General features: G+C 45.1%; 1 protein-coding gene across 5 annotated transcripts in view; it reads left to right on the top strand.

The window, feature by feature from the left end:
• The window catches only part of ARHGAP17 (Rho GTPase activating protein 17), a 94,832-nt gene that overhangs the window by 60,109 nt on the left and 8,470 nt on the right, over window positions 1–26,253 (top strand). For 4 of the 5 annotated variants that reach the window (XR_010661634.1, XM_065924523.1, XM_065924525.1 and 1 more), the window contains exons 10-19: window positions 2,972–3,099; window positions 3,859–3,970; window positions 4,527–4,608; window positions 7,077–7,157; window positions 9,154–9,267; window positions 11,662–11,753; window positions 13,970–14,129; window positions 16,100–16,333; window positions 18,409–18,572; window positions 24,820–25,413. Coding sequence is in view for 4 of the 5 variants with exons in the window: in XM_065924523.1 (XP_065780595.1) it covers window positions 2,972–3,099; window positions 3,859–3,970; window positions 4,527–4,608; window positions 7,077–7,157; window positions 9,154–9,267; window positions 11,662–11,753; window positions 13,970–14,129; window positions 16,100–16,333; window positions 18,409–18,572; window positions 24,820–25,413 (1,761 nt within the window). In the remaining variant the exon portion in view is untranslated. The remainder of the gene's footprint in view (window positions 1–2,971; window positions 3,100–3,858; window positions 3,971–4,526; window positions 4,609–7,076; window positions 7,158–9,153; window positions 9,268–11,661; window positions 11,754–13,969; window positions 14,130–16,099; window positions 16,334–18,408; window positions 18,573–24,819; window positions 25,414–26,253) is intronic. The other variant, XM_065924527.1, reaches the window with a different exon arrangement.

Raw genomic sequence — 26,253 nt, 5'->3', positions numbered from 1 at the left:
GCATGGTGCCTTTCATTCTGTTCTCCTTTGTTTTTCTGGGAGACTCTTCAGATGACTCATTTCTATCGACCACCTCAGTTTTCTAACCAGCTTCCCACCCGTGTGCTTTGTGGTCTGATTTCCACTCCGAAGCACTTCGTTATTAAAACCAAAAATGGAAAACAAAAAGCACTGCAAATCCCGATGGGCCGATGATCCTGGACTGTCAGATTCTGGCACGTGACGTGGCTTGAATGGGCTCTTCCTTGCCAGTTTCCCCCCGCTCATTTTGTGTTTTCCACCATTGTTGGGGCTGTGTTTTCTCCACATCAGAAATTGAGGCCTTTCTGAGATCCAGTCCTTGTTCCTGTATTCTTCTACCTCCTGTCTTTCCCACCTTTTCTCTCCAGGCCTCCACTCCCACCTGCATCTTCATCCACACAGCCTCAGGGTCGGTCGATGACTGGCTGTCACCTTAAACTCAGCATAGCTCAAGGAGCACCCTGATGCTCCCCCACACCAGCTGGCCTTTTCCTCTGCCTGGTCTCCTCGGTACCTCCTTTCCCCAGACAGTCCAGGTTTCAAACCTCAGAGCCCTCTTTTCCTTCCTTTCTGAAGTCTCCTCTCCATTCCCACTCATGGCCCCCATCGCCTGGTGCAAGAATGTAGACTAAAGTGTCAGTTCCCAGACTCAGGATCCCTGCTCTCTTCTCAGCCCAAGTCCTCCTGGTCTACTTAATTCCTATCCACCTTCTAAGACTTTCACCAAGCTCCCCTCCTTGAGAAGCCTTCTCTGACAACTGAAGCCAACAGTGAACACTTGCATCTCCCAAATCGCTCTAGCATTTATGGTCTACACCAGAAGTCGCAAATAGCCGTTTCTCACTTAAAAAAAAATTGTTTTAAACTAATTGCCATCATTTGAAAACCTTAACAGTCCTAATCTCTGGCTTCTCTTGGAAGTTCAGAGGGCCTGGTGATGCTGGATCTGCTTTCCCGCATGGTGACATGGGTCCAGCTCCCAGGAACGGCTGCTGCCTTGGGGCAGACCATGCACACGCTGCCCACCAGATTGAGCTCTGACTGCGCCCACCGGCCCCCGCACACAGTTAATGTTTGCGACCCTTGTCTATACCATTTTTCTGCAGTGACTTAGCAAACACGTCTCATCTTGTTAATTTCTGTTGTCTGTTTACATGTGTGTCTTGTGTTCTCTTCACACGCTGATTGCTCTCGTCCCGGGGAGTGGGGCTGGGGGTTGTTCTCTGTGACCTCTGACCCAACACTGCAGGTCCGTCACTTCAGGGGTCTGTCGTTTGAGGGGCAGCCCCAGTGGTGAAGTCTGACTCTGGAGTGGTCTCTAAGCCAACGGCTCTCACACCCATCCTCTGCCAACGTTACACCAAGGTGGGGTGGGACGCCCTGTCCAGTGTTGACCTGAAAGTTCCGGCCAGGGTCTGGAGTGTGCCCGCCCCTCAGCATTGCAGGGTCAGGCACAGGGAGGTGATGGCAGGAAACATTTGCAGAAGTCCCTGGGTGATTCTGGTGTGTCCCCCCCAGGGGAAGGTCAGCTGGCCCCCTTCTGCCTGTGTTGAGAATCATTGCTTTAAATAAAGGGACGAAGTGTTCGAGGTAAGATCTGGCCTTTGAGTGGACTGTCCCAGAGCTCTGTCTTCTGAGAAGGGCCAGCCCCCTGGGTGCTGGTTGTGTTCAGAATTCCACAGACCAGGGCTGGGGCCCTCACCCCTTCCTTTAAGGGCCTAGGGTAGGAATTTACATTGGCCCTCTCCAGTCCTGTATGATAATGCTCGGCTTGTGTTTACATTTTTAAGAAATTATTTCCTTTTTCAATGGAAGGAGTCAGTTTCTTGTACCCTCCTTGCTCTTTCCACCAAAGAAAAGCAGCCTTTGACCTCTGACTTGCCAGGAGCGCCCAGGTCTCCAGGTTTGTGGGATCTCCCTTTCCTTCCTGCAGTGGGCCCCTCCTGCCGTCACGTGCGGAGTGGTGTCAGAGCCATACTGGGGTAACACTGCCCACCTGGGATTCAAGATTCGAATAGCGAAGTGGCTGAAGGACACGTGTCCACATGCCGAGAGGAACCCTTCCTGACCACGTGTCTCAGTGGAGTAGCTTCCACCAGCCGGTTTGCTCTCTCTGGCCTCTGCATGCATCTCCATCAGTGCCGGCTCTCCATAGGCCCCCAGGCAGCCCGGGTCCCACCACCACTTCTTACTATCCCTTACACATCCACGTCATAAACACCTGTTTCTCTCTTCCTGCTTTCTTGTACGTCTTTCTGCTAAGCCGCCTCACATCTTTCGTGGAATGAAGCAGCGCACATGACCGGAAAATAATACACAGCGTTGCTTTGCTGCTGTCGGCACCGCCTCCAGCCTAAGCTGCCTTGGGGGGCTGCGTTCTTTCCACTCAGAATCCTGGGCAGTTTGGGGTCTGGCACCAAGAGGTGCTGCCGGTCCTGGGGTAGGAGTTTACGGTGGCTGTCTCCAGTCCTGTTTGATAATACCCGGCTGGTGTTTACATTTTTAAGAAATTACTTCCTTTTTCACTGGAAGGACTTGACTTCTTGTACTCCAGATAGAAGGCCAGTGCTGCTTTGCATGGCTAGATCAATTTCTTTTCAGGGAAAACTCTGTGCTCAGGTAGACCGTTGGTTTCAGCCCAGGGCAGACCACCCATCTTGGGTGCATGTTGGGCCAGAAGCCCCATTGCAGCTTCCACTGGGCATCTCACATCAGGCACCACATGGGCGTGTCGGGCTCTGTTCCACAGGTCACCTTCCCAGCTTGGCACATACGTTGTGCTCTAGTAAACAGTAAATGACACGAGCAAAGAGGACACGTTTCCCCCTTTCCCAAAGCCTCAGCTACGGGCTGCCAAAAAAAATATCCCTTCTGGTGGTCTGGGGGAGGAAGTAACTTGGTGTCGCCAGTGAGGTGGTCGAGTGTCTCACTGGACAGTTTGCTGCTCTAGATAAGTGGGCGGAGAAGCCCGCCTTTGGGACGCCTTTGGAAGAACACCTGAAGCGGAGCGGCCGTGAGATCGCCCTGCCCATCGAGGCCTGCGTGATGCTGCTGCTGGAGACGGGCATGAAGGAGGAGGTGAGGGGCGCCGCCATCCCTGCCCGTCTCCCCAGGCCAGCGGCTCTTGAACCGCATTCACTGTGACCACAGTTCACACTGCAACCCTGTCCGTTACCTCCTGTAGACCTGGAATGAAAGAGAGCTTTCACAGAGCAATATTTACCTTGCTACCTGCAGTACACTCTGCTCCCCACTTTTTTTTTTTTTGCTCCCATTTGATTATTTCATTTTACACTGTGATGATGATTTGTGAAAATGAATTTCATGATGTACTACTAAACCAGAGCTTATGTGAGCTTTAGTTTCCGAGAGCAAGGTTCTTACATTTGTGTAGTACTCTGTGAGGTGGGGGAGGGTGGTATTTACAAACTTTATTTTATGAAATCCTTACCCCAGATGGTGCTAGTGGTTAGAGGGAAAAAAAAGCCCACCTGCCAATGCAGGAGACGTAGTGTTCCGTCTCTTGGTCAGGAAGATCCCCTGGAGGAGGGGATGACCACCCACTCCAGTATCCTTGCCTGAGAAATGCCTTGGACAGAGCAGCCTAGCAGGCTAGAGTCCGTGGGGTCACACAGAGTTGGACACAACTCAGCAATGAACAACAGAAGGAAATAGCTGATTAGCAATGTTGTGATCTTTTCCGGTGGGCAGTGAAGGGACTCAGCCTTACAGATACATGTATCCATTCCCTTCCAAACTCCCCTCTCATCCGTAACTTTGAGCAGAGTTCCAGGTGCCGTACTGTAGGTGATACAAATGGCTTTTTGTTGTCTTTAGGGCCTTTTCCGAATTGGGGCCGGGGCCTCCAAGTTAAAGAAACTGAAAGCTGCTCTAGACTGTTCTACTTCCCACCTGGATGAGTTCTACTCCGACCCCCACGCTGTAGCAGGTGAGCTCCAGGGAAGAAGGCGCCTCAAGGTGGTGACAGAGCATCAGTTGAACATTCAATATTAAGTTTAAGTAACGGATAAAACTGAAATGGTCTCCTTAATAGATTTAAGGACAAAACTGAAATGACAAAACTCAAAAGTGTGTGTGCTTTCACTTACACATACATACCTTTTCTGTTCCTGTTTTGGGGGTTTGTTTTATTTTCCTGATTATTAAGTAAAAGTGAAACCAGCTTATAATCCAAATGTTTGGAGGTGTGCTTGTATCCTCTTCCCCTTTTTTTACCCCCAAATCTCCATCTGCATAGAGAAATGATGTCTGTTAAAATTACTTTGAAGCTAGTTTTACTTTCTGTTGATCTCTCAATATATTTTACATGGGACAGAAATTGTCTTATGAATATTTCATTCTCTAACCACTCCTGCCAATTCATGGTTTGTTCTATGTATTGTGAATGGTTGTAATTGAGGTCATTTGAATTTGCAAAATAATATATCCTGAGGGTCCCAGCCTTGCCCATTGTCACACTCAAAAGAGGGTGTTACCAATTTCAGGTGCTTTGAAGTCCTATTTACGGGAGCTGCCTGAACCGTTGATGACTTTTAATCTGTATGAAGAATGGACACAAGTTGCAAGGTAAGTGTAAAGAACACCAAGTTGTTTTTTTCTTCATTGATTTACTTTTAACTGAAGAATAATTGCCTTATGATACTGTGTTGGCTTCTGCCATGCATCATCATGAATCAGCCATAGGTATACATGTCCCCTCCCTCTCGACCCTCCCTCCCACCTCCGGCCCCATCCCACCCCTCTAGATTGGCACAGAGCACCGGTTTGAGCTCCCTGAGTCATATAGCAAATTCCCACTGGCTGTCTATATGTTACATACGGTAGTGTATATGTAAAGAACACCGAATTTTAAAAGTTAAAGAAAACAATGTAATACTCTGTCCCGTTTGTAAATCATCTTACTCTTGGGTAAAATAAGGTATTTTGAGCTGTGTGGGAACTCAGCTGTGTAATAATAGAATGTTGACATGATCAGTAACAATAGTTTATACTGAGCATTTGCAGTGTGCTAAGTACTATACTAAACTTTATGCCCATGACTTCCTGTGGCCAATAATTAATAACATGAAAGGCAGAAATGGTTGTTAGCCTCACTGCTCAGATGAGGAAACTGAGGCTTGTGGAAGATTGGTGTCACTTACCTGACAGAGCTTGGATCCATAGCCAGAACCCTGCCCTGAAGCCCGAGTCCCTGAGGTTTATCTCTTCCCCTGCGACCCTGGCTTCTGTCTGTCCAGAAGTAGTTGGTTTTAGGCAAGGCAGAACTTCTTGCAAAAGTTCTAGAGGCTTCTCCCTGGCTGCCTCCTGGTCAACTTGTCCATCCCAATTGACTCGCTTCCTCTCAGAATGCCTAATTCCTCACCTATAAGGGGAGGGGAATATACCGCCCCTCCCCTCCCTGTATCTTCTAATGCTCACCTGTTCCCATCAAATTTCCGTGATTAGAAATAGGCCATGTGTTCTGATGAGTCATTCGTCATCAGTTGAACCAGGCATATGGGCTTTTTTTTTTAAGGTGTTGACTTTTTTTCCTTTAAATATTTAGTTATTTTTGGTTGCATCAGGTCTTAGTTGCAGCATGTGGGGTCTTACTGCCCTGACCAGGGATGGAATCTGTATCCCCTGCATTGGAATGCAAATTATTAACCGCTGGACCACCAGAGGAGTCCCTGAGCTTTTCTCTGCAGCTATGGAGCAAGACTTTCTGCCTGGTAGACAGTGAGGATTTTAAAGTAAGAGTGACTCTTAGTCCAGGTGTCCTTGGCACCAGCACGGGCACTGTCTGCTCTGAGCACCCACAGTTGTGGGGCCAGGGGAGCCCACGGAGCAGTGTCAGGTCAGGGGTCTGGAGTCCCGTGTTGGGTGGGCTACTTCCCTCCTCCTAGACCTTGACTTTTCTCCCTAACTCGTCCCTGTGAGGAAATAAGCGGTAAAAGAAGGAATCTGTCTACTGGTGTGTTGACTGTATACTTGAGAAGTGTCATCCCCTCCCAGTGACACGTCCACTGGCCTCTGGAGTGTCATTGTGTTTAACCCCTGCGCACAGCTCTCCAGGCTGGTTCAGCTGTGGGGGAGGTTTTAAGTCTGAAGGTGTGTTGTGTGAAGGACTTCTAACGCCCTCTCCTGCTGGCGGGCAGAGTTGACTCTTGCCTTGCGGGCTCTGATCTGACCCTTTCTGGGTCTGTGAAAGCTCGGGCATTGAAACTCTGCAGCAGCAGAATTCCTGTAATCGCTTCAAAACAGAAAGGGCTTCTTGGCCCGAAGCCTTCGGGCAGTACTGAGCGCTGGGAGAGCCCTGGGGATTGGGGTGCTAGGAGCTTGGCCCGCTCATCTGCTGCTGGGCCACCCTTGGGACAAGAGACCTGAGCCCCGATGCTATACATGAATATACACATTGTCTAGATAGAATTTTCAGAATGCCTCCTGTGTGCCAAGCATTGATCTAGGTGGTTTCCCATTGTTCTGTCTCTGAAAGCTCACGGTCACTTGGCAGAATTAGCATTCTTATCCCTAGTTTGGCACTTCAGGAGATTGAGTCTTAATGAGATTGACTGACTGCTCAGCGTATGTTAGTTAGTGTTTGACTCCACATTTGTTTTCTTTCCAACATCTGTGCTTTCTAATTAAAGTTTTTTTTTAATTTAATTTTTAATTTTTTGGCTATACCACCTAGCATGTTGGATCCTAGTTCCCCAACCAAGAATTGAACTTGCGCCACCCACCCCCCCCCCCGCCCCCACCCCCTGCATTGGAAGCTTAGAGTCTTAACCACTGGACCATGAGGGAAGCCCCTTTAATTTTTTTTTTTAATCTTGGCTGTGCCACACGGCCTGCAGGATCTCACTTCCCTGACCAGGGATTGAAGCTGGGCCACAGCAGTGAAAAGTGCCGAATCCTAACCACTAGAAATTGCTGTGCTGTTTTCCAACTGTGCTTTTTCTGTCAGTGGGGGCATCGCTGCTAATATAGCAGATGAACACAGGTATTCCTAAGATGAATATTAATAAATGATTATAAATAATTTTTTTTCTCAGTGTACAGGATCAAGACAAAAAACTTCAGGATTTATGGAGAACGTGTCAGAAGTTGCCACCACAAAATTTTGTTAACTTTAGGTATGTATGATTGGCATTTTGCAAATTAAGCCACCGAGCTGCAGTGAAGAAAGGTTTAATCCGCAGCGGAGGGTTCATTGGATTCAAGCATGTTTGGCACATCAAAACAGTGCTTTGGAGGGTAGCTCAGGGTTGCTGGGAGTGGGGCTTGACGTATGTTACTGTGATGCATCTGAGCACGGGTATCATGCCTGCCATCGGTAGGTACGTCTCCTGACCATTTCATCACTGCAACTGTTGGGAAAAAGTTCTTATGAAAAGTTTGACTGACAGTATGTTGGATTTGGAGTCCAAATTGTCCAATATCTAAAAGGCAAAAATTCAACAATAGTTGTCCTTTCTGTAATGTCTTTCACATATGCTACATAATTTATTTTAAGCGAGTACAAATCATCCTGCTAAATAAAACTTCAAGAAATGGAGACTATGTATTAGTTTGTGGAATGGCTGTGTTTGTAGGAAAATTTGCCATGGAATAAATTTCTAGTATTTAACTTCAGTTTTCTCTTTAACTTAAAATGTAACTTTGAAGAAGCACAGAGAGAAGGGTAAAAAAGGTAGCCCGAGGTAATAAAGTCATTTAAAACCAAAGAAAATTTTGTTAAGAAGATATGATCTGAAACGACAAATACTTTACTAGTGAAATTTCTGGTATGTCACCTAACCTTTAATTTCAGTCTTAGATCCTATCACTAAGATCTAAAGCTAAATATTCTAATAAATATTTTAAAATCTAAATATTTTAATATCTTAGCTATCAACCTTGCCTTATGAATGTGTTAAATTTATAATCCCTTATTTGATTTATTTAACACAGCCAGCTTGTAATTGCAGGCACTCTTTGTTCAGTGTCTTATGGTGGAAACTAAATTACAGTTCTTGGTACTTTGGGATTTGAGCTTTTATTTCATTTAACTTACTCATTATAATTTTTACTAATTGTTTTTTGACTAGGGAGGACATTTCCATGGTTCAAAATTCAAAGATGTACAGTGGAAAAATCTCTTTCCTTGTCTTATCTCTTAGCCATCTACTTCCTCTCCTGAGAAACAACCTGTGTTTTCAGTTTCTTGTATATCAGCAAGAGTTAATAGATGTAAAATCAAATGTATATATATGTCTGCACACATATCCACAAACATTTCTGTCACACCTTTCACTTTTTTTTTTTAAACCAAATGGCAATGTACATTATGTACATCATTCTCCTCCTTGCCTTCTTTGCTATAATACACATCCTGGAAGTTTGTCCATATCAGTATGTAATAAATTTTTATGGCTACATAATAATCTACCACATGGATATGCTGTGATTTATTTAATCAGTCCCCTCTTGGTAGATAGTTGGGTTATTCTTAATTTTTTACTTTTATAGTGCTATTCTTGTACCTGAGAGTATATGATAAATTGGATATTTTCATAATTAGAGCCTAAAGCATTCTCATATATAGTTTCTTTTAAGCAATAAACCTGTACTTCTATTTTTAAAATCATGTTTGTAAAAAAGAAATTATGTTCATATTAAGAACATATGGACCCCACTGTTAATCATATTGTAATCTATTTCAGGGTAGAGAGATGGGGTATAAAGGAAAAACAGATTAGAAATATATAGCACATAGAGATTGAATCATTGAGGTTTATATTTGAGCTGTTTTCCTGCTCCAAGCTCTGAACTATCTGTTCCCTGAAACAAAGACCATGCACTTATGGAGAAGGAAATGGCAACCCACTCCAGTATTCTTGCCTAGAGAATTCCATGGACAGAGGAACTTGGTCGGCTAGTCCATGGGGTCACAAAGAGTAGGACAATAAAGGTTACTTCAATAACCAGATAAAACAAAGAAAACACACTTAACCCAAGGCAGCTTCGGGTTAAGTCACACCCTGCACTTAGCATCTGTGCGATCTGGGCCTGAGCACCCCCTGGGCAGGAAGGTACTGCTCCTCCAAGTGTTTCAGAGTAGATGCTTTTCTCCTCTCTTTTGTTCCGTAGGTATTTAATCAAGTTCCTTGCGAAGCTTGCTCAGACCAGCGACATTAATAAAATGACCCCCAGCAACATTGCAATCGTGTTAGGCCCTAACTTGTTATGGGCCAAAAATGAAGGGTGAGTAACCGTTCCCTGTATCCTATTATCTAAGTTCTGCTTTCCACCTGATGGGAAGGGTAGACATGAAACTTGCTTCTGAAGACAGTCTTTCCCTTATAGCTGACTTTCTCAGACCTTACTGTGCGCTGGGTCCTGTCCCACACGCTGGTCACACAGAGGTGTTAGAGACTTTGTCCCCGTCCTCCAAGGCCCCCAGTCCTGGGCAGCCAGGCAGGTGATGGCGATCGTGCATTGCTAAGCTCCACACACACGTCTGTGCATCATCATGAAGGAGGAACACAGCTCGGGCCGAGAAGTTCAGGGGGGGATGGCACTTGGCTGATGATGGATGAGTGGCCATGGCACAGAGGGCATGAAAAGGCCCTGGTCTCTGTGTTTGGGGCTGGGGGTGGGGTGTCACGTGGTCTCATATAACGTGAGCACAGGGGTCATGAGGCTATGGCTGAAATTTATGGAGCCACTTTATGAAGGGCCTCATGCATCTTGTTGAGATGTTAGGAACTTATTTTATGGGTCATGCTGGGAAGAGGGCATCAAGATTTCTCAGCAGAAGAATCACTTGAGCCAATTGCATTTAGAAAGGTTATTTGCTGGCTCTGAGAATTGTAGATTGACTGGAGGAGAGGTATCTAAGAGGTCAACTAGAAAGCGTCTGGGAAGCCACTCATGTTGACGTCTGCCACATAACCTTTTGAAGTCAGTGATCTGTCCTCATTTTTACAGATGAGGATGCTGAGGCTTAGAGAGGACAAATAATTTGCTTATTGTACAGCAGGGAAGTGGTGGGGCCCGTAGGATCTGTCCTTAGCTTTCACCACTCTTCCCTGCCTCCCCTCACTGCTCCTCAGCTTTGTAAAATCATGAACGGTTCAAGTTGCCATTCAAAAAATATAAGGACTTTCTGAATCAAAATTTTTCTATCTTTAATTCATCAATTTCCTCATGTAATGTCCACTCTTGTTTTGGAAATTTATAAATTTATAATTTATAAAATTACTTACAAAGATCCAACGTCATAAAGCAAAAGATAAGTGGATATAAAAGCTAACTACATAGTGCATCGTATCCTATAGCAAATAAATTCCAAGGTAGACCAAAGAGGCAAATATAAACAGTGATGTTGTAAACGTAGCACGTAAAAAAAAATTAAGTAAATAAACATAAATGCATCAGGTAAATATTTATTAGCTTTGAGCATATAATGTAAGAGGGTTTTATAAGCATAAAAGCAGTTTAGGAAACAAATCAATAAGTCAAAAAGCTCCTTAAATAAATGGCAATTCACAAATGGGGAAGGAGTTCCTCTAAAAATATCCAAATATATAAAAAGGTTTTGAAATCAATAGGTAAACAATACCTCCTCAAAAAGAAAAATTGGCCAGGAACACCAGTGAACTGTTCCTCCCCAGTGCTAAGGTTCTAAGGCAGGAGGATCAGAATCCAGGTGGGTGGAGGGGAAGTATGAACGGGTGGGGAGGGTGATTTTCAGGCAGAATTTGGATTCAGATTCCAACTAATCTGGAATTGAAAGGAGCTAAAACTTTCACATGGTTGGAAATCAAAGCAAAAGTATTCTTCCCAGTGGAAAGACAGGTTCAAGTGATAAAAGGAGGGAGGAAGTAGGTTTGGGACAGTCGGATGTGGGATCCAGTCTGTCGGAGATCCAGTGTCCTCTTTTATATGGAAAACTGCAGAACAGTCCTGACGCTGTGCAAATTAAGTGCAGTGAAGACTCTGAGGCTCTGAACATGGTTGGTGCTCAGTAAGTGTCAGGCCCTTGCAGCCCATCTGCTGTCCTGTGTTCTGACTCTGGGCTGGATGTGAGCTCCTTAGTGGCAGGAACAACAATTCTTTATTTTCGTTCTTGTGAGCCCTGGCATTCAGACACTGTCAACTTCTGAACACGCACCTTGGGACCAGTCCACATCCGTATGTGACAACCTTAGTTAATACATGTAAACGCAGAGCCCAGGTCTTCTATGATAAGAGACACCCTGAAACACCACATGTGCTTGGTTGCATCATAGCCATGATCACCATTGTATATGTGATCCGGGGTCTTAGACAGTGTGGCTTCCATGGGCAAGACTACGGAGTGGGAAAATGCAGCCGTCTCCCCAAACAACTGCAAACCAGCATTCTGAGACATCACTGGTCACTGACTTACGTCGTACTTGTTAGCACAGACTAAGGAGTGACAGCTGAGTTAGGGTAATTTTTCTTCCTGGGTAATCACTGCCACACTCCTAGGCCAGGGCCTGGTGGATCTCATTTTTGCCTTTGTACTTAAATGTTTTATCCTTTTGATATAATTGAATTGCCCTGACTCAGCCTGCAGAAATTAGAGGCAGCCCTGGGGAGGTGGTTTAACGTTGTCAACTTTCTTTGCAGAACGCTCGCTGAGATGGCAGCCGCCACATCCGTCCACGTGGTTGCAGTCATCGAACCCATCATCCAGCACGCCAACTGGTTCTTCCCCGAAGGTGACTGCCGCTCCGATTTCATTGACACACTAATGCATAATAGTAGTATAAACAATCTTTCTTTGTTGTTTATCTTTGAAGTTTTCATTGTGGTAAAATACACATAACATGAAAATACCTTTTTAAGTGTACAATTCAGAGGGATTAACTGCATTCCCAGTGTTGTGCAACCATCATCATCTATTTCCAAAGCTTCTTCAGTTCCAAACTGAAACTCTCTGCCCATTGACCAATAAGTATACATTATCTCTGCCCCTCAGTCTCTGGTAACTGTTAATACTGTCCTACTTTCTGTCTCTGGGAGTTGGTGATGGACAGGGAAGCCTGGCGTGCTACAGTCTGTGGAGTCACAAAGAGTCGGACACAACTGAGCAACTGAACTGAACTTTCTGTCTCTATAATTTGCCTGTTCGATGCGAGTCCTAGAGGTAGAATCATAGAATGTTTAACCCTTTGTGTCTGGCCTATTTCATTGAGCATAAAAATTTCAAGGGCCATCATGTTGTAGCATGTATCAGAATTTCATTCCGTTTGAAAAATCTGAATAATATTCTTTGTATGTATAAATAGCATTTTGTTTATCTGTTAGCTGATAGATGGGCATTTAGGCTGTTTACACCTTTTTGACTATTGGTAATTGGCCGTTCTAAACATTGGTATACAAGTACCTGTTTTAATTCCCAGGCCAGTTATTTTGGGTACGTATCCCGGAGTGGAATTGCTGAGCTATGTAAGAGTTCTATGTATAGACAATCTTTTTAAGGACACAAATGCATAAGTAATCCCGTCACATTGCCTTTACTTTCTCACACTTCTTTTTAGACCCTTGGCATTCCTGTTTTCACACAATAGTAACCTCACTGTTGGGTATTTCACTTTGTTTCACGGCACATGGAGTCATCCATTCAGCCAGTGTATGTTGAGTACTCGCTAGGTGCATGTGTTTGCTGGTAAGACGTGCTGTCTTCCCTGGAGAAGGAGACCTGATCATCAGGGAAACTGTAGCACGTGACACATCAGAAGGAAGGAGGAGGGATAATTTCACAGGCTCAGGTGTGGGCACAGAGGGCCAGGGATGGCTCTATAGAAGAGGTGACGCCGACATGCAGGCATCCTCGGGGGCAGGGCCCCCTTTCGGGTCCTGGTTGGGAGTCTGGCCCTCCCACCCCAGCTTTGCCCGGAGCAGCCCAGCTGTCACCCTCTGGAGTGTAAGCTCCTTGAAGCCTGGTCAAGCGCATCTCTTCTCCTCTGTCTTTTTTCTTCACGGTCATCTTTCTTCTCATCTGTCTCTTTCCCTGAGTTCCCGCCAGCCAGAATCACACCCCAGTCATGTAAGGATGCATAGTGAATGTGTGATAGATAGGTGATAATTGGCATTCTGCCCAGGGTTTCCTTTTTGTTGGAGGGGGTCAGTGTTTATTGAGGTGTAATTTGCATAAATTAACAACTGACTGTACAATGTAATGATTTTTAACAAATATATCCAGTGTCTAGCTGCCACAATGATTATATAGACTATATCCATCATCCCAGAGAGTTCTTTCATGACGCTTTTCAGTCATTCCTATCATTCAACCTGTGGCCATCACTCATCTGCTTTCCGTGTCTACAGTCTGCCTTTTAAAAATTTTCATATAAATAAGAGTGTGGAGTGTAGTCTTTTGTATCTGGTTTCTTTCATTTAGCATCATACTTTTCAATAAGTTCAGTCGCTCAGTCGTGTCCGACTCTTTGTGACCCCATGGACTGCAGCACCCCAGGCTTCCCTGATCATGCTTTTAAGAGCCAAGATTTATTTTGAGAAAATAAGTCTTCAGAACCTGCTGTAGACAGTATGAAGTTGATACCGCCCTTTTTATCTATTTAATATTAAGCTGTAAATATCTTCGTTTTTTCTGCTTCCAGTAAGTAGTCACCCATGCTCAGTGTCCTCTTCCATATTCCATGATCTTTTTTTTAAGAAAAGAGAAAGCAGGGGAATTGTGTAACTTGGATGCTGAATCATACCCCTCCCCTAGCTCTAGTTTTCTTACTTTACCCCCCACCCTGGTTTGGTAAACTGTCCTTAAGAAGATGAGGTGCCTGGGGCTTCCGCTTGTGAAATAGTGAGGGCTCGTGGGTGAAAGAATGAGTCTCCCATCCCAGTGGGGTGTTCTCCAGCTCTCTTGACCCCCGTGCGCTTTGTCTAATTTACACATTTCTTTTTCTTCCGGCAGAGGTGGAATTTAACGTGTCAGAAGCGTTTGTACCTCTCACCACGCCAAATTCCAATCACTCATCCCACACTGGAAATGACCCTGTCGACTCGGGGACCCTGGAGAGGAAGCGGCCTGCCAGCATGGCGGTGATGGAGGGGGACCTGGTGAAGAAGGAGAGGTGCGTTCAGGGCTGTGGATTTTCACGGTGGTGGGAGATGGCCCAGGGAAGAGTCGGTGGACCCGTGGTCCCTGGTCCCACCAAAGTGGACCTGTCATTCGGGACTGACTCAGTCTGCTCCCAGGCCTGTTAGAGTCCAGATAGTTTCAGGAATTCGGCTCTAGTTCATTGCAAACATTAATCTGCCCCCAAAGTAGGTGTGTAGCCGTCAGTTAACACTCGTACCTGACACAGTCAAGCTTTGCTTGGTGGTCTGTGATGAGCCCTACACAGTAGCATCACACACATGTTATGAATTCACCTAAATGTACTTGATTGGAGAAAAAGAAAAAAAGTTAAATATTGAGGATGTCTGTCCAGGAGTGAATGTGAGAACAACCCACCTCTCATGGTGATCTGTGTGAGTTGGTGTCTAAAGACACACATGTTTAGTACAACTTGGTTCCTCACTGGACGCCAACCATAGAAGCCTCAGTTTTTGCCAGTTCCGGAAGAAAAAAAACTGTGTCGGACTTAGTAAGAGACAGTACTAGTCTCTATACTAGGCTCCTTGGGTGATCTGTGGGATTTTCAAAGGTTATTAAGGCTATTTGTGATTTCTGCCTTCAGATGCCAATCTGGCCAACATGTATGCTGAAATGCTACTGTGTTTACCAGTAACGCTGAGTTAGGAGTCATGTGCTTTTCTCATGTACATGCAATAATCTTACTGGAAATAGTTTTACATTAAAACTAAACAACAAGCTCTTATTCTAACTGCCCGCTCTTAAAGTGAGGTCTCTTTCTTTGTTTTGCCTTTTTGCTGTTTGTTTTTAAAACCCACGGTAAAGGAAAAGCCTTTACTTTTCTGTTCTGTCACTCTGGAGGCCACACTTATTATGTGCAGAAGCTTCACTCCTCTGAACCCACATCCACACAGGCAGAAGAGCTTCCTGATGACAAACCGTCCTTCTCAGAATTAGCCTTTGTGTATTTGAAGTTACAGAATGCAGTGTTAGGGTCTAGTTAGCACATGACAAAGAGTTCCCAGTCATCTTCCTGGGTGGATTCTCCCCACCAGCTGACCGAGTAACCACAAGCTCAGGCAGCCATATACCTTTTTAATTTTTTGAACTGGCCAAGAGTGTTAAAGTTCATACACCAGGGGCTTCAGTAAACAGTGAATCTTCCTTTTAACTATCCTCCAACCACCATCTCCTTTCCCAAAGCAACTATTTTCCCAGTCCTATACGTTCTTTCAGATATATTCTTTGCATATTTACCATTATTTCTGGGCTTCCCTGGCGGCTCAGTGATAAAGAATCTGCCTGCCAATGCAAGAGACGCAGGAGATGTGGGTTTGATCCCTGGGTCAGAAAGATCCCTTGGAATGGGAAATGGCAACCCACTCCAATATTCTTGTCTGGAGAATCCCATGCACAGAGGAACCTGGTGGGCTACAGTTCTTGGGATCGCAAAAGAGTCAGACATGACTTAGCAACTAAACAACAAACAACGTGTCCTTTGGGATATATTCTTTGCATATGCATAGACCAAAGTTTCTACATCTCAGCTTAAGATGCGATGTAAGGCTGTCTTACTTTGCCGCTGGTGGCACTTCTGTACTCAGCTTCCACCTTGATGCCCAGACACACAGATTGCAGGTGATGGCCTTGTGGAAATAAACTATGGAAATAAACACGCTGACACGATGGCGCTCACTCAGGATGAGGCCTGCGTGTTTGCTTTCAACCGCTCACACCCACTTTGAGAAAGGACGTTGGTCAGTACCAGGTCCAGATATAAAGCCCTGTTACTCCGTGCCAGGGTAACAGGCGTGACCATTCATCCGGTCCTTGCCGCTTCACTGCATGCTGGGCAACTTGGGTGGCTGTCCCCGCGTGTGGGGTTTAACACGCGGGGACCGACGGGCTTCTGTGTCAGTGGTCGGCTCGCATGTGTGTTGTTCACTGTTTCTTCTCTCTGTGTAGCTTTGGTGTGAAGCTTATGGACTTCCAGGCCCACCGGCGGGGTGGCACCCTAAGTAGAAAGCACATATCCCCTGCTTTCCAGCCGCCACTCCCGCCCACAGATGGCAGCACCTTGGCTCCAGCGGGCCCAGAGCCCCCTCCCCAGAGCTCTAGGGCCGAGAGCAACACAGGGGGTGGGACTGGCCCCTCCTCTGCGGGCATTCTGGAGCCGGGGCCCAGCCCGGGCGACAGCAGGTAAGGAGGCCAGCTTCTGCTGGCCGTGGGTGCCGGACACCCCAGCCTTCTTGCAGGTGCCGGCCTGCGGGCACGGCCTCCATGCCGCAAGGATCACTTGGCACGGCATGAGCCGTCTTTGCCTTCATTCCTCCTCTTGGCAAAGGATGGAAAAAAAGACTCCAAATTGCTTGCTTCCTTTCCTGTTTTCAAAAGAAAGCAACATTTGCTTGCATTCTTTACCATACTGCTTTAGGCTTGGGAAGCTAGAAGCTAATAGGTGTCTCAGTCATAAGCCTCTCTTACCTGTTTGATGTGTACTTGTTGTTCACTAGCATTTGCTTGTTGTCATCCAGAATGCTAGCTAGTAAATGTCGGAATGTAACAAGTTAGTAAGATAATTATATTCCTTGCAGTCCTTCACTCATCCATTCATCCGTCCATTCATTCATCCATTCATCCGTCCACCATCCATTCATTAATCCATCTATCCAGCTATCCATCCATCCAGTCAGATTTACTGAATAACTGAGTACTGAATAATATGTGCTGGCCACTATACTGAGCATCCCACCCCGCCGCCCCCTGACTTTAAGTCTTGTAGGAGAGGTGATACATGAGTACAAAGCAGAAAATGATCGTCGATTTTCTTAGGAGGCTCTTTTGTTACTTCACCTTTTGATTAGCCACCTGGAGTGAACTGTGAATTTATAGCAACTTTAAGGAAAAATGCCTTTGACCTGGAGACCTTTATTGAATTGTTGTGAATTCAGTTCTCCACTCTGACCTGGGCAGATGGCCACGAGAGGCCACTTGAGGTGGTATGTTGGCTGGTTCAGAGCTGGCAACTGCTGTAAAAGATGAGCCCCTCTTGTACATGCTAACATTTTTATGGTATTTGGTCTACCTCGGCCACCTATGAAGCACTGAACGTTCATATATCAAATAAAGTAAAAAGATAAAGCAAGGATGACCTGTGAATCGTGCACTTTTTTCCTGCCCAGAGGTGACTTTGCCTTGGGGGAGCTCCCTCAGGTCTTCTCCTGTGGCAGGGAGAGACTGCTTATCATGTGCAAAGCATGATGAGATGAGAATCTCATTAAATTCTCATAGCTGAACTCTGAGGGCTTTGTGCATTCCTAAATTCCTTTCTACCAGCATAATTGAAGGAAATATAGTTTCTGGTTAAAAATAGCTAAGGCTTCAAACTCCCTGGTGCTTCAAACACAAGTTGTAAGCTCCACCTTGGCTTGTCCATAACTGCTGCCACACAGGTATTCATTTGGGCCTAAATCTTTTGCTTGGAGAAAAAGCCTCAGCAGACTTGCACATTTTCATTTACCTGCAGCATTCAATTTGTTTTAGTCAGGCAAAATATTTCACTTACGACAGAAATTAGTCGTCACTGCAGAAGGACAAATAGGATCTCTGTCATCAATTTGCTCTTTGGTTTTTATGCTCTGTAGTTATCTTGAGGTACATCTCATCAATGGCATTTACCTTGACAAACTGTAGCTGTAAAGTTCAGTATACAAAGTTCTGAGCCAGGGATTAGTGGAGCCTCAGGTCTGATCTCTACACCACTATTAACCCACCCTGGACCTTGAGTAATCATTTAGCCTCTCAGAGTTTCTCTTTCCTGCAGGTCAAGTTTTTTATAATTGAGCACTTGATCATTTAGAGTAGCATTAGTGTTTTGCTACTGTATTTGCTTAGTTTTGTCCAATGCTTATGTCAAAATGGCCTTATTTTGAAGTCCAAAAACCCTTTCATATCTTTTAATGTTGCCCAATTTAAGTACAATACAAGCTCATTAGAACTTGAAATTTCTCATCAATTGCTGCAAAATGGCCTCTCGTGATTTTTAAGTGACAGAGTAGTTGGAAGACCATCTGGTGCCATGAATCTCAAAATCTGTGGTCCTGCCTGGCACCAAATAGATACCAGCTTCAGAGACTCCAAGTGAGCTATTTAAAAGTTCAGACCACCTCCTTGCCTGCTATGGGGGAAACTAGGGGGGATCCCATTCTTTACAGCATGTTTAGCTTTTCTAGCTGGGAATGCCTGACATCTAATGTGGCTTCTGCTCCCCATAGTCCTCCAAAGCCCAAGGACTCTGTGGCTGCCCCCGCGCCCGGGAGGAACAGCAGTCAGGCGCCCCCCGGCCCAAGCCAGGCCCCGGCAGCCGCCGGCTCCCATCAGCTCTCCGCGGGTCCCGCGCACAATTCCGCCGGCCCGAGCCCGCACACTGTCCGCCGAGGTAAGTCCCCGCCACCTCCACCCGTGCCCCTGGGGAAGGACACGCACACCTCCCTGGGTCAGCGTAGCGGTCAGGCTGAGAAGCTCTCTGGCTGATGGTTCCATGTCTGTTGCATACTGGCAAGCAGAAAAACCAGTCGCTAAGGAAAGGAATCCTTAAGGGAAGTGGAAAAATGGGGACCAGGCAAGCAGACCTTTCAGAATATGTTTGAGCTCCCAAGCCTAACAGTCGTTTCTCCAGAAATGCTCCCCGTTTTCCAGGAATCTGGTGTTCCAAGCCCTCACTCTGTTTTCGGAACCACAGCCTCTGTCCCAGCCAGGTTTCCTGGGTCTGGGAGCCCCCAGGCTCTCTGGGTTGGGCTCTGGGCCTCTGGGTCCCCATTCACGTGTAATCTGACCTGCTCCCACCTGTGCCGCTGTGGTCCTCACCCCCGCAGGCAGGGACGTGACTTTTTTTTTTTTTTTTTAATGAAAAATTCTTTAAATTCTATAGTGCTTTACAGTTTTTCAAAAGTTTTGCACACATGATTTCATATAATCCCATAACAACGCCCCCCTTTTTTCCCCTACCTTGCCCCTCCCCACATCCCTCTCCCTAGTGGTAACCACTGGTTTTTTCTATGTATCTTTGAGTCTGCTGCTTTTTTGTTTTATTCACCAGTCCGTTGTATCTTAGATTCCATGTAGAAGAGATACCATACAGGATTTGTCTTTCTGTCTGATTTATTTCGCTCAGCATAATGCCCGTCAGGAGGGGGATGGCTTTGAGCCACAAAGCTGAGTGCGTCATCCTGGCTGGAGCCCTCCATACCTTCCATGCAGACCTCCCACCAGGCACCCTGCCTGGCCTGGCCACGTGGTCTAGGTTGGCGCCTCTGAGTCCAGCTCTTCCCCTGCCCCCTCACTGACTTTATCCTTACTGGTCCGCTCTCTCTGTTCCTCAGATGCACTAAGCTTATTCACTCTTTAGAGCTTCTGCACATGTTTTCTCTTCCAGAACATTCTGTCCCACATCTTCACATGGTTCCTTCTTTTTTGTTTTATTGGGGTAGGAGCACATGAGATCTACCCCCTTAAATATTTGTATACAATAGACAGTACTGCACTCTTCCGTGCATAATATAATCCTGTACTGTAGGCACAGTGATATACAGGAGCTTCCAGAAGCTACCTAACATGATTGATACCTTATGCGTGTTGAATACCAGCTCTCCATCACTCCCATCTTTACTCCTGCCCCCAGCCCCTGGCAAATCCCATCCCACTCCTGGTTCCAAGAGTTTCACTGTTCTTGATACCTCACATATATGGAATCAGTTAGAATCTGTCCTTCTGTGACTAGCTTATTTCACTTAGCATCATGTCTTTTTTTTTTCCCATTTACTTTTATTAGTTGGAGGCTAATTACTTTACAATATTGTAGTGGTTTTTGCCATACATTGGCATGAATCAGCCATGGATTTACGTGTGTTCCCCATCCCGATCCCCCCTCCCGCCTCCTTCTCCTGGGTCTTCCCAGTGCACCAGCCCTGAGCACTTGTCTCATGCATCCAACCTGGGCTGGTGATCTGTTTCACCCTTGACAGTATACTTGTTTCAATGCTGTTCTCTCAGAACATCCCTCCCTCGCCTTCTCCCACAGAGTCTAACATGTCTTTAATGTTCATCCGTGTTGTTATATATGATAGAATTTCTTACTTTTTGAGGCTAAATAATATTCCATTTTATGTATATACCACCTTTTTAAAAATCCAGTCATCCCTTCTCAGTGTAGTAGGAAAAAAATTTGGAAGTAATTTTTGATGCATAAAAGTATAGAAGATGCAATAAAGTATAGACGATCCATATCCAATATGCTGAATACTAAATTAAAAAAATCAGGAGCCACTTAAAGGGCTGATATCCTGTTCATCATAAAATTGAGATAAAAATTAATTATACTAAGAAAAACCTTTTCACCTCCTCAGTAAAAATGACCATTTTTCTTTAAAGAAAAAAATAATCCAGTTATCCATCAATGGGCAGTAGATTGATTCCACATCTTGGCTATTGTGAATTATGCTTCAGTGAACATGGATGTGCAAATAATCTCTTCAAAATCCTGATTTCAGTTCTTTTGGATAAATACTCAGAAGTGAGATTCTTGAATCAATATGGTAGTTTTATTTTTTAACTTTTTTCGGAGATTCCATTCTGTTTTCCATAATGGGTGTACCTATCTACGTTCCCACCAATAATGTATAAGAATTCCAGTTTTTCCATATTCTCACCAATGCTTGCTCTTTTTTTTTAATATTAGCCATTCTAACAGGTGTGAGGTGATATGTTGTTTTGGTTTTGATTTGCATTTTCCTGATTGTTACAATGTTAAGCACCTTTTCATATGTCTGTTGGCCATTTTTATGTCATCTTTAGAGAAATGCCTATTCAAGTCTTGAGTCTGTTTTAAAATCAGGTTATTATTTATTTTGCTGTTGAGTTGTAGGAGTTCTTTATATACTTGGGGAATTAACACATTCTTCAGATACATGATTTTGAAATTTTTCTCCCATTCTCCCATTTCTTTTCATTCTGTCAACTGTTTCTTTTGTTGCTTTACCAAAGCCTAGTAGTTTGATATAACTCCACACATCTATTTTTGCTTTTGTTGCCTGTGCATCTGATGTCATATCCATGAAACCACTGCCAACACCAATGTTATGAAGCTTTCTCCTTGTGTTTTCTTCAAAGAGTTTTACAGTTTCAGGTCTTACATTTAAGTCTTCAATCCATTTTGAGTTGACCTCTGTGTTTCATGTAAGATAAGAGTGCCATTTCATTCTTTCACATGTGAGTATTCAGTTTTGCCAGCATTGTCTGGTGAAAAAAACTATCCTTTTTCCATTGTGTATTCTTGGTACCCTGTTGAAGATCAATTGGTGGTACAGACATGGATTCATTTCTGTGCTCTGTTCCCTCCATCCTTCAGGTCTCAGCTCAAAGACTTCCCCAATGAACCCTCCCTGACCACCCAGTCTGAACTGAGGACCACCCGCCAACTCCCACCACTCACACAAGTCATTCTCTTATCACATCACTCTATTTCTTTCAGAGTCTTTTTCTCCATCTGAAATTTTTTAATTTGTGTTTTAACATATTACTAATCGTCCCTCGTAGCTCACAGAACTGGTATCTTGCCTGTCTCATGCACTCCTATATTCCTAGTCCTGGTCCCGTGCCTGTTACAGAGAGGATACTCAAATATGTATGGTCTGGGAACTAGAGAAGCTTGAATGATTCAGATCTTGGGATGATTTTGCTCTCCTCCCACCATCTGGGACATTTGGCAATGTCTGGAGACTTCTTGTTGTCACAACCAAGGAGGGGAGTGGTATTGGCATTTAGTGTGTGGAGGACCAAGATGCTGGTAAACATCCTACCATGTGCGAGACAGCTCCCCACAACACAGAACCATCTAGCTCCACATGTCAGTAATGCTGAGGCTGAGAAACTCTGGGCTACAAAGAGACATGATTCATTGAAGATGTTTCTAAAGCCAGTTGAATTCCATGTGAACCAGGGCACCCTATGTCTTAACTCCAAACTACATTTATTGGAGTATGGGTGATCTTCAATATAAAATGACATATATATTTTTTTAATATTAAATTTGATATAACTTTAGACTTAAAGGAGAGTTGCAGAGATAGTGTAGAACATGTGCACATAATCTTCACTGAACCTCTCTTAAATTTTTATATTTTTACACAACAACTATAAATATCAGGAAATAACACTGATTCAGTTTTATTAGTTAAACTTCAGGTTTTGACCACATTTCCGCAGTTTTTCCAGTAAAGTTCTCTTTTTGTCCCAGTATCAATCCAGAATCCCACATTGCAGTTCTTTTTTTAAGGTGGACAGTGTGATGATTTAATACATGTATAAACTGTGAAGTTATTACCACAATCACATTAAGAGGTTAATATCCAAGATATATAGGAAACTCATACAGTTCAATAGCAAAACAGAATACCCCATTTAAAAATGGGCAAAGAGTATATTTCTGAGTTCATTTTCTTGTATTATCATCTCTGTAACCAGGACTGGGGAAACAATAAATAACAGTTTTGCTATTAAAAAACCTTACGGAGGCTCTCCTCTAAGCCACCGTCATCTTTGTCTGCATCCTAACTGATGCTCAAGGGAAGTTAGGTCTTTTCTACGAGGATTCCAGGTATAGCCCTGGAATCGAGGTTGAGATTACTTCATAGCCCCTTTAGGAGTTTATCCTGCGTCATAGATCTCAGGCTTCCTCACAAGAAGAGTCTGAGCCTTTATGCACCGTCCACCTACCCTGACTCAGCCTCCCAGCACCTGCATGGTGGGCTTAGACGAGGCCTGCCTTCCTCCCAGCCTGGCCTCCACGCTGGACTTAGACCTTGTCACGCTGCTCTCATGCTTTCTCTCCTGATTCCCTCTACACCCTTAAATGTCAGGAATGATCTTTTATTCAGCATGAATTTGTACTTAATATTATTTAGAACAGGATGCTGGAAAATTTCCTTTTTAAGTTGCTTAAAAAGCTGCACCAGAGTGCAGCTAATGTTCCAGATTCCTTTGTCAGTGGGTTGGTTGTTTCTGTGGGAAAAGATCTTCCCATTTCCAGGGTCAAAAGTTCTATCCGGTCAGCAGAGTAGACTTTATTCCTTTTTTATTCCTGAATTCTGGACCCTATGAGCAGGGAGCCAAGCAGTGTAGGAAGGAAGAAGACAGAAAAAAAGAGTCCAAGGAGGCCACAGGACATGGTGTGAGCCTCTGCTCTGCTCCGTTCGGGCTCTGTGACCTTTTACAAACACTTGACCTCGCTGAGCCTCAGTTTTCTGCACCATGAAATGGATATGGTAATGCCTATCTTGCAGTGAGCTTATGAGACCTAAATGAGACAGTCTATGTAAAGGGCCTAAATTGGTGCCAGTCATGTGTTAGGTGAATGATACACCTTCATTTCTTCCCTTTGTTTCCCTCTTCCTTTCTTGGAGGATTAGAAGGATCTCAGCAAAATTTGAAAAAATGCTGAAGTTTCTCCTTTCCACTCATTTCTCCCAGCCCCACACCAGCTCCAGACTTGTTTTTCTCTCCTGCCCTGCCATCCTCGGTACCAAATTCCCACCCCCAGAGATACTGATCTCAGCTGGCGTAGGGAGTAGAGTGATGCAATTCAACTCTTGGAATTGAATCCAAGGCAATCATCCAGATTTATACTTTTATCTAGAATATATGTATTAGCACAAATGATTCTGGAATTTGTAGAATTTCTGTTAATAATAATAATAAAAAAATATCATGCCCTCTAGGAGAGAATACCTTAGGGCAAGGGGTCCATGGTTACATACAGGCAGCCTAGTCATGCTTAGAGACCCCCTTAGCTGTTCTTGGAGTAGGAAATGGCAACCCACTCCAATATTCTTGCCTGGAAAATTCCATGGATGGAGGAGCCTGGCAGGCTATAGTCCATGGGGTCACAGAGTCGGACACGACTGAGCGACTAACACTCTGCTGTTCTTAAGGTGCTTGACTCCATGTAAGTGGATCAGCCTCTGTTAACTGAGTTTTCTAATTATTCAGCTTTTAAAATGATGGGTTTTTAAAGACCTATATGTGTATAATGTACTTTTTAAAAAATAGCCTTTTTATTTTGGAATAATTCGAGATTTACAGAAAAGTTACAAAGGTAGTCTGAGAGTTTCGGTGTACTTCTCACTCACTTTCCCCTATGGTTAACATCTCCCATCACCAGGGTACTTTATCACAGCTGTGAAACCAACTCTGGTACATTACTACTAACCACACTCCATATTTTGTTACGATCTCACCAATTTTTCCTCTACTGGCCCTTTTCTGAACCCAGCTTGCCTCCGCCCCCTCCCCAGGACAGTAGTGGCATTTAGTCAACATCGCCTCTCCTTACCATTTTCTACACTATGACAGTTTCTTAGCCTTCCCTTAGTTTTTCATGGCCTTGAGAGTTCTGGGGAGTCCTGGCATTTTGAAGACAGTCTGTCAATTTGCATTTGTCAGATGCTTTTCTCACGGTTAGGCTGAGACCGTGGGGTTGGGAGGTGCCAACTGGCTGACATGGGGTTGGGAAGTGGGGGCAGGTCCGGACCTCACCTGGCTTACACAGTGAGGTTAAGCTCGGTTCCTGGTCCAGGGGCCGTTGGCCATTGACCACTCCGCTTCCTGAGAGATGTTTTTCTTTTGTGCAGCTGTTAAAAAACCTGCTCCAGCACCCCCGAAACCAGGAAACCCGCCTCCCGGCCATCCCGGGGGCCAGAGTTCTCCAGCCGCATCTCAGCACCCACCCAGCCTGTCACCAAAGCCGTCCACCCGCAGCCCTTCTCCCCCCACCCAGCCCCCAGGCCAGGCCCCTGGCCAGCCCTGCGCCACCTCGCAGCTCTCGGCACCACGGAGGTACTCCAGCAGCCTGCCTCCGATCCAAGCCCCCAGCCACCCGCCGCCGCAGCCCCCGACGCAGGCCGCACCGCTCACCAAGCCGGGCAGCCAGGGCCCACCCGCGCCCGGGGCGCCCGGCGAGCCTGGACTCGAGCAGTCGTCCCACACCCCTCCCCAGACTCCGACGCCCCCCAGCACTCCGCCCCTCGGCAAACAGAACCCCGGCCAGGCGGTGAGTAACCCCGAGACCGCACAGCCACACGCTGGAACCTTACCGAGACCGAGACCAGTACCAAAGCCAAGGAACCGGCCCAACGTGCCCCCGCCCCCTCATCCGCCCGGCGCGCACCCCGCCGGGGACGGCAACCTCAGCATCGCAGCTCCCACCGCCTCCAAAATAGTCACAGGTAAGTGGGAATGGATTCAGACAGTTCCCCCTGCCAACTCTACCTTGCTTTTTACTGTTCTCCTTCATTTAGGCTTCGATTTTACATCAGGGGTTGGCAAACTAGGACTGCGGGCCAAATCTGGCCCCCAGCTTGTTTTAATAAATAAAGCCTTATTGGAACACAACCACGCCCATTTGACATGCTCTTTCTAGCCGCTTCTATGCTAAAACAGTGTTGTGTCCTCCTGTACTCCCAGAGCCTTCAGAGTTACTGCCTGGCCCTTCAAGTTTGCCAGCCCCTGATGTGTGGGATCACCATGTTTAAGAACCATCTACATTTTCTAGGTATAATGACCTAATCCAAGTGGAAGGTGTTGTCCAACTTGAGCATGATATTCATTTCTTAGTGAATTCCTCCTTAAAATGCTTGTTTTCTTTTTAAAAGTATTTAGAGTAAGTGAAGCATTTCAGGTATAGTCTTAAATATGTTTTGTGCTAAACCGGATGCTCTCAGCAGGGAGATTTGAGACACGTGAGAATGCCAGCCTTTAATGGCAAAGAACAAAATTGAGATTTCCTTTTAATTCTATGGAAACCTGTTTTAGGTATTGATGATTGTACAGATTTTGCCTCTCTCATGGGATATTTTTTATTGGCAGTCTGGAACATGACCATTTATTTGTGATTTTTTTTTTAAAATTTCCATCCCAAGTGCTCTAATTTACTGTTTAAGGATGAGATGGATGAATTTTTTTTTATGTTTTTAAAAATGGTAATTAGGAGCTTTGAATAATTTTTTAGAACAGCATAGTTTTACATTTTCCTAAGTGGAACTGTTTTTAGAGAAGTAGCTGAAATA

The sequence above is a fragment of the Muntiacus reevesi genome, chromosome 2 (genome assembly GCF_963930625.1).
Source record: "Muntiacus reevesi chromosome 2, mMunRee1.1, whole genome shotgun sequence".
NCBI classification, from domain to species: domain Eukaryota; kingdom Metazoa; phylum Chordata; class Mammalia; order Artiodactyla; family Cervidae; genus Muntiacus; species Muntiacus reevesi.
Note: the sequence above shows the minus strand (reverse complement) of the source record. Positions and strands in the feature narration are given on the sequence as shown.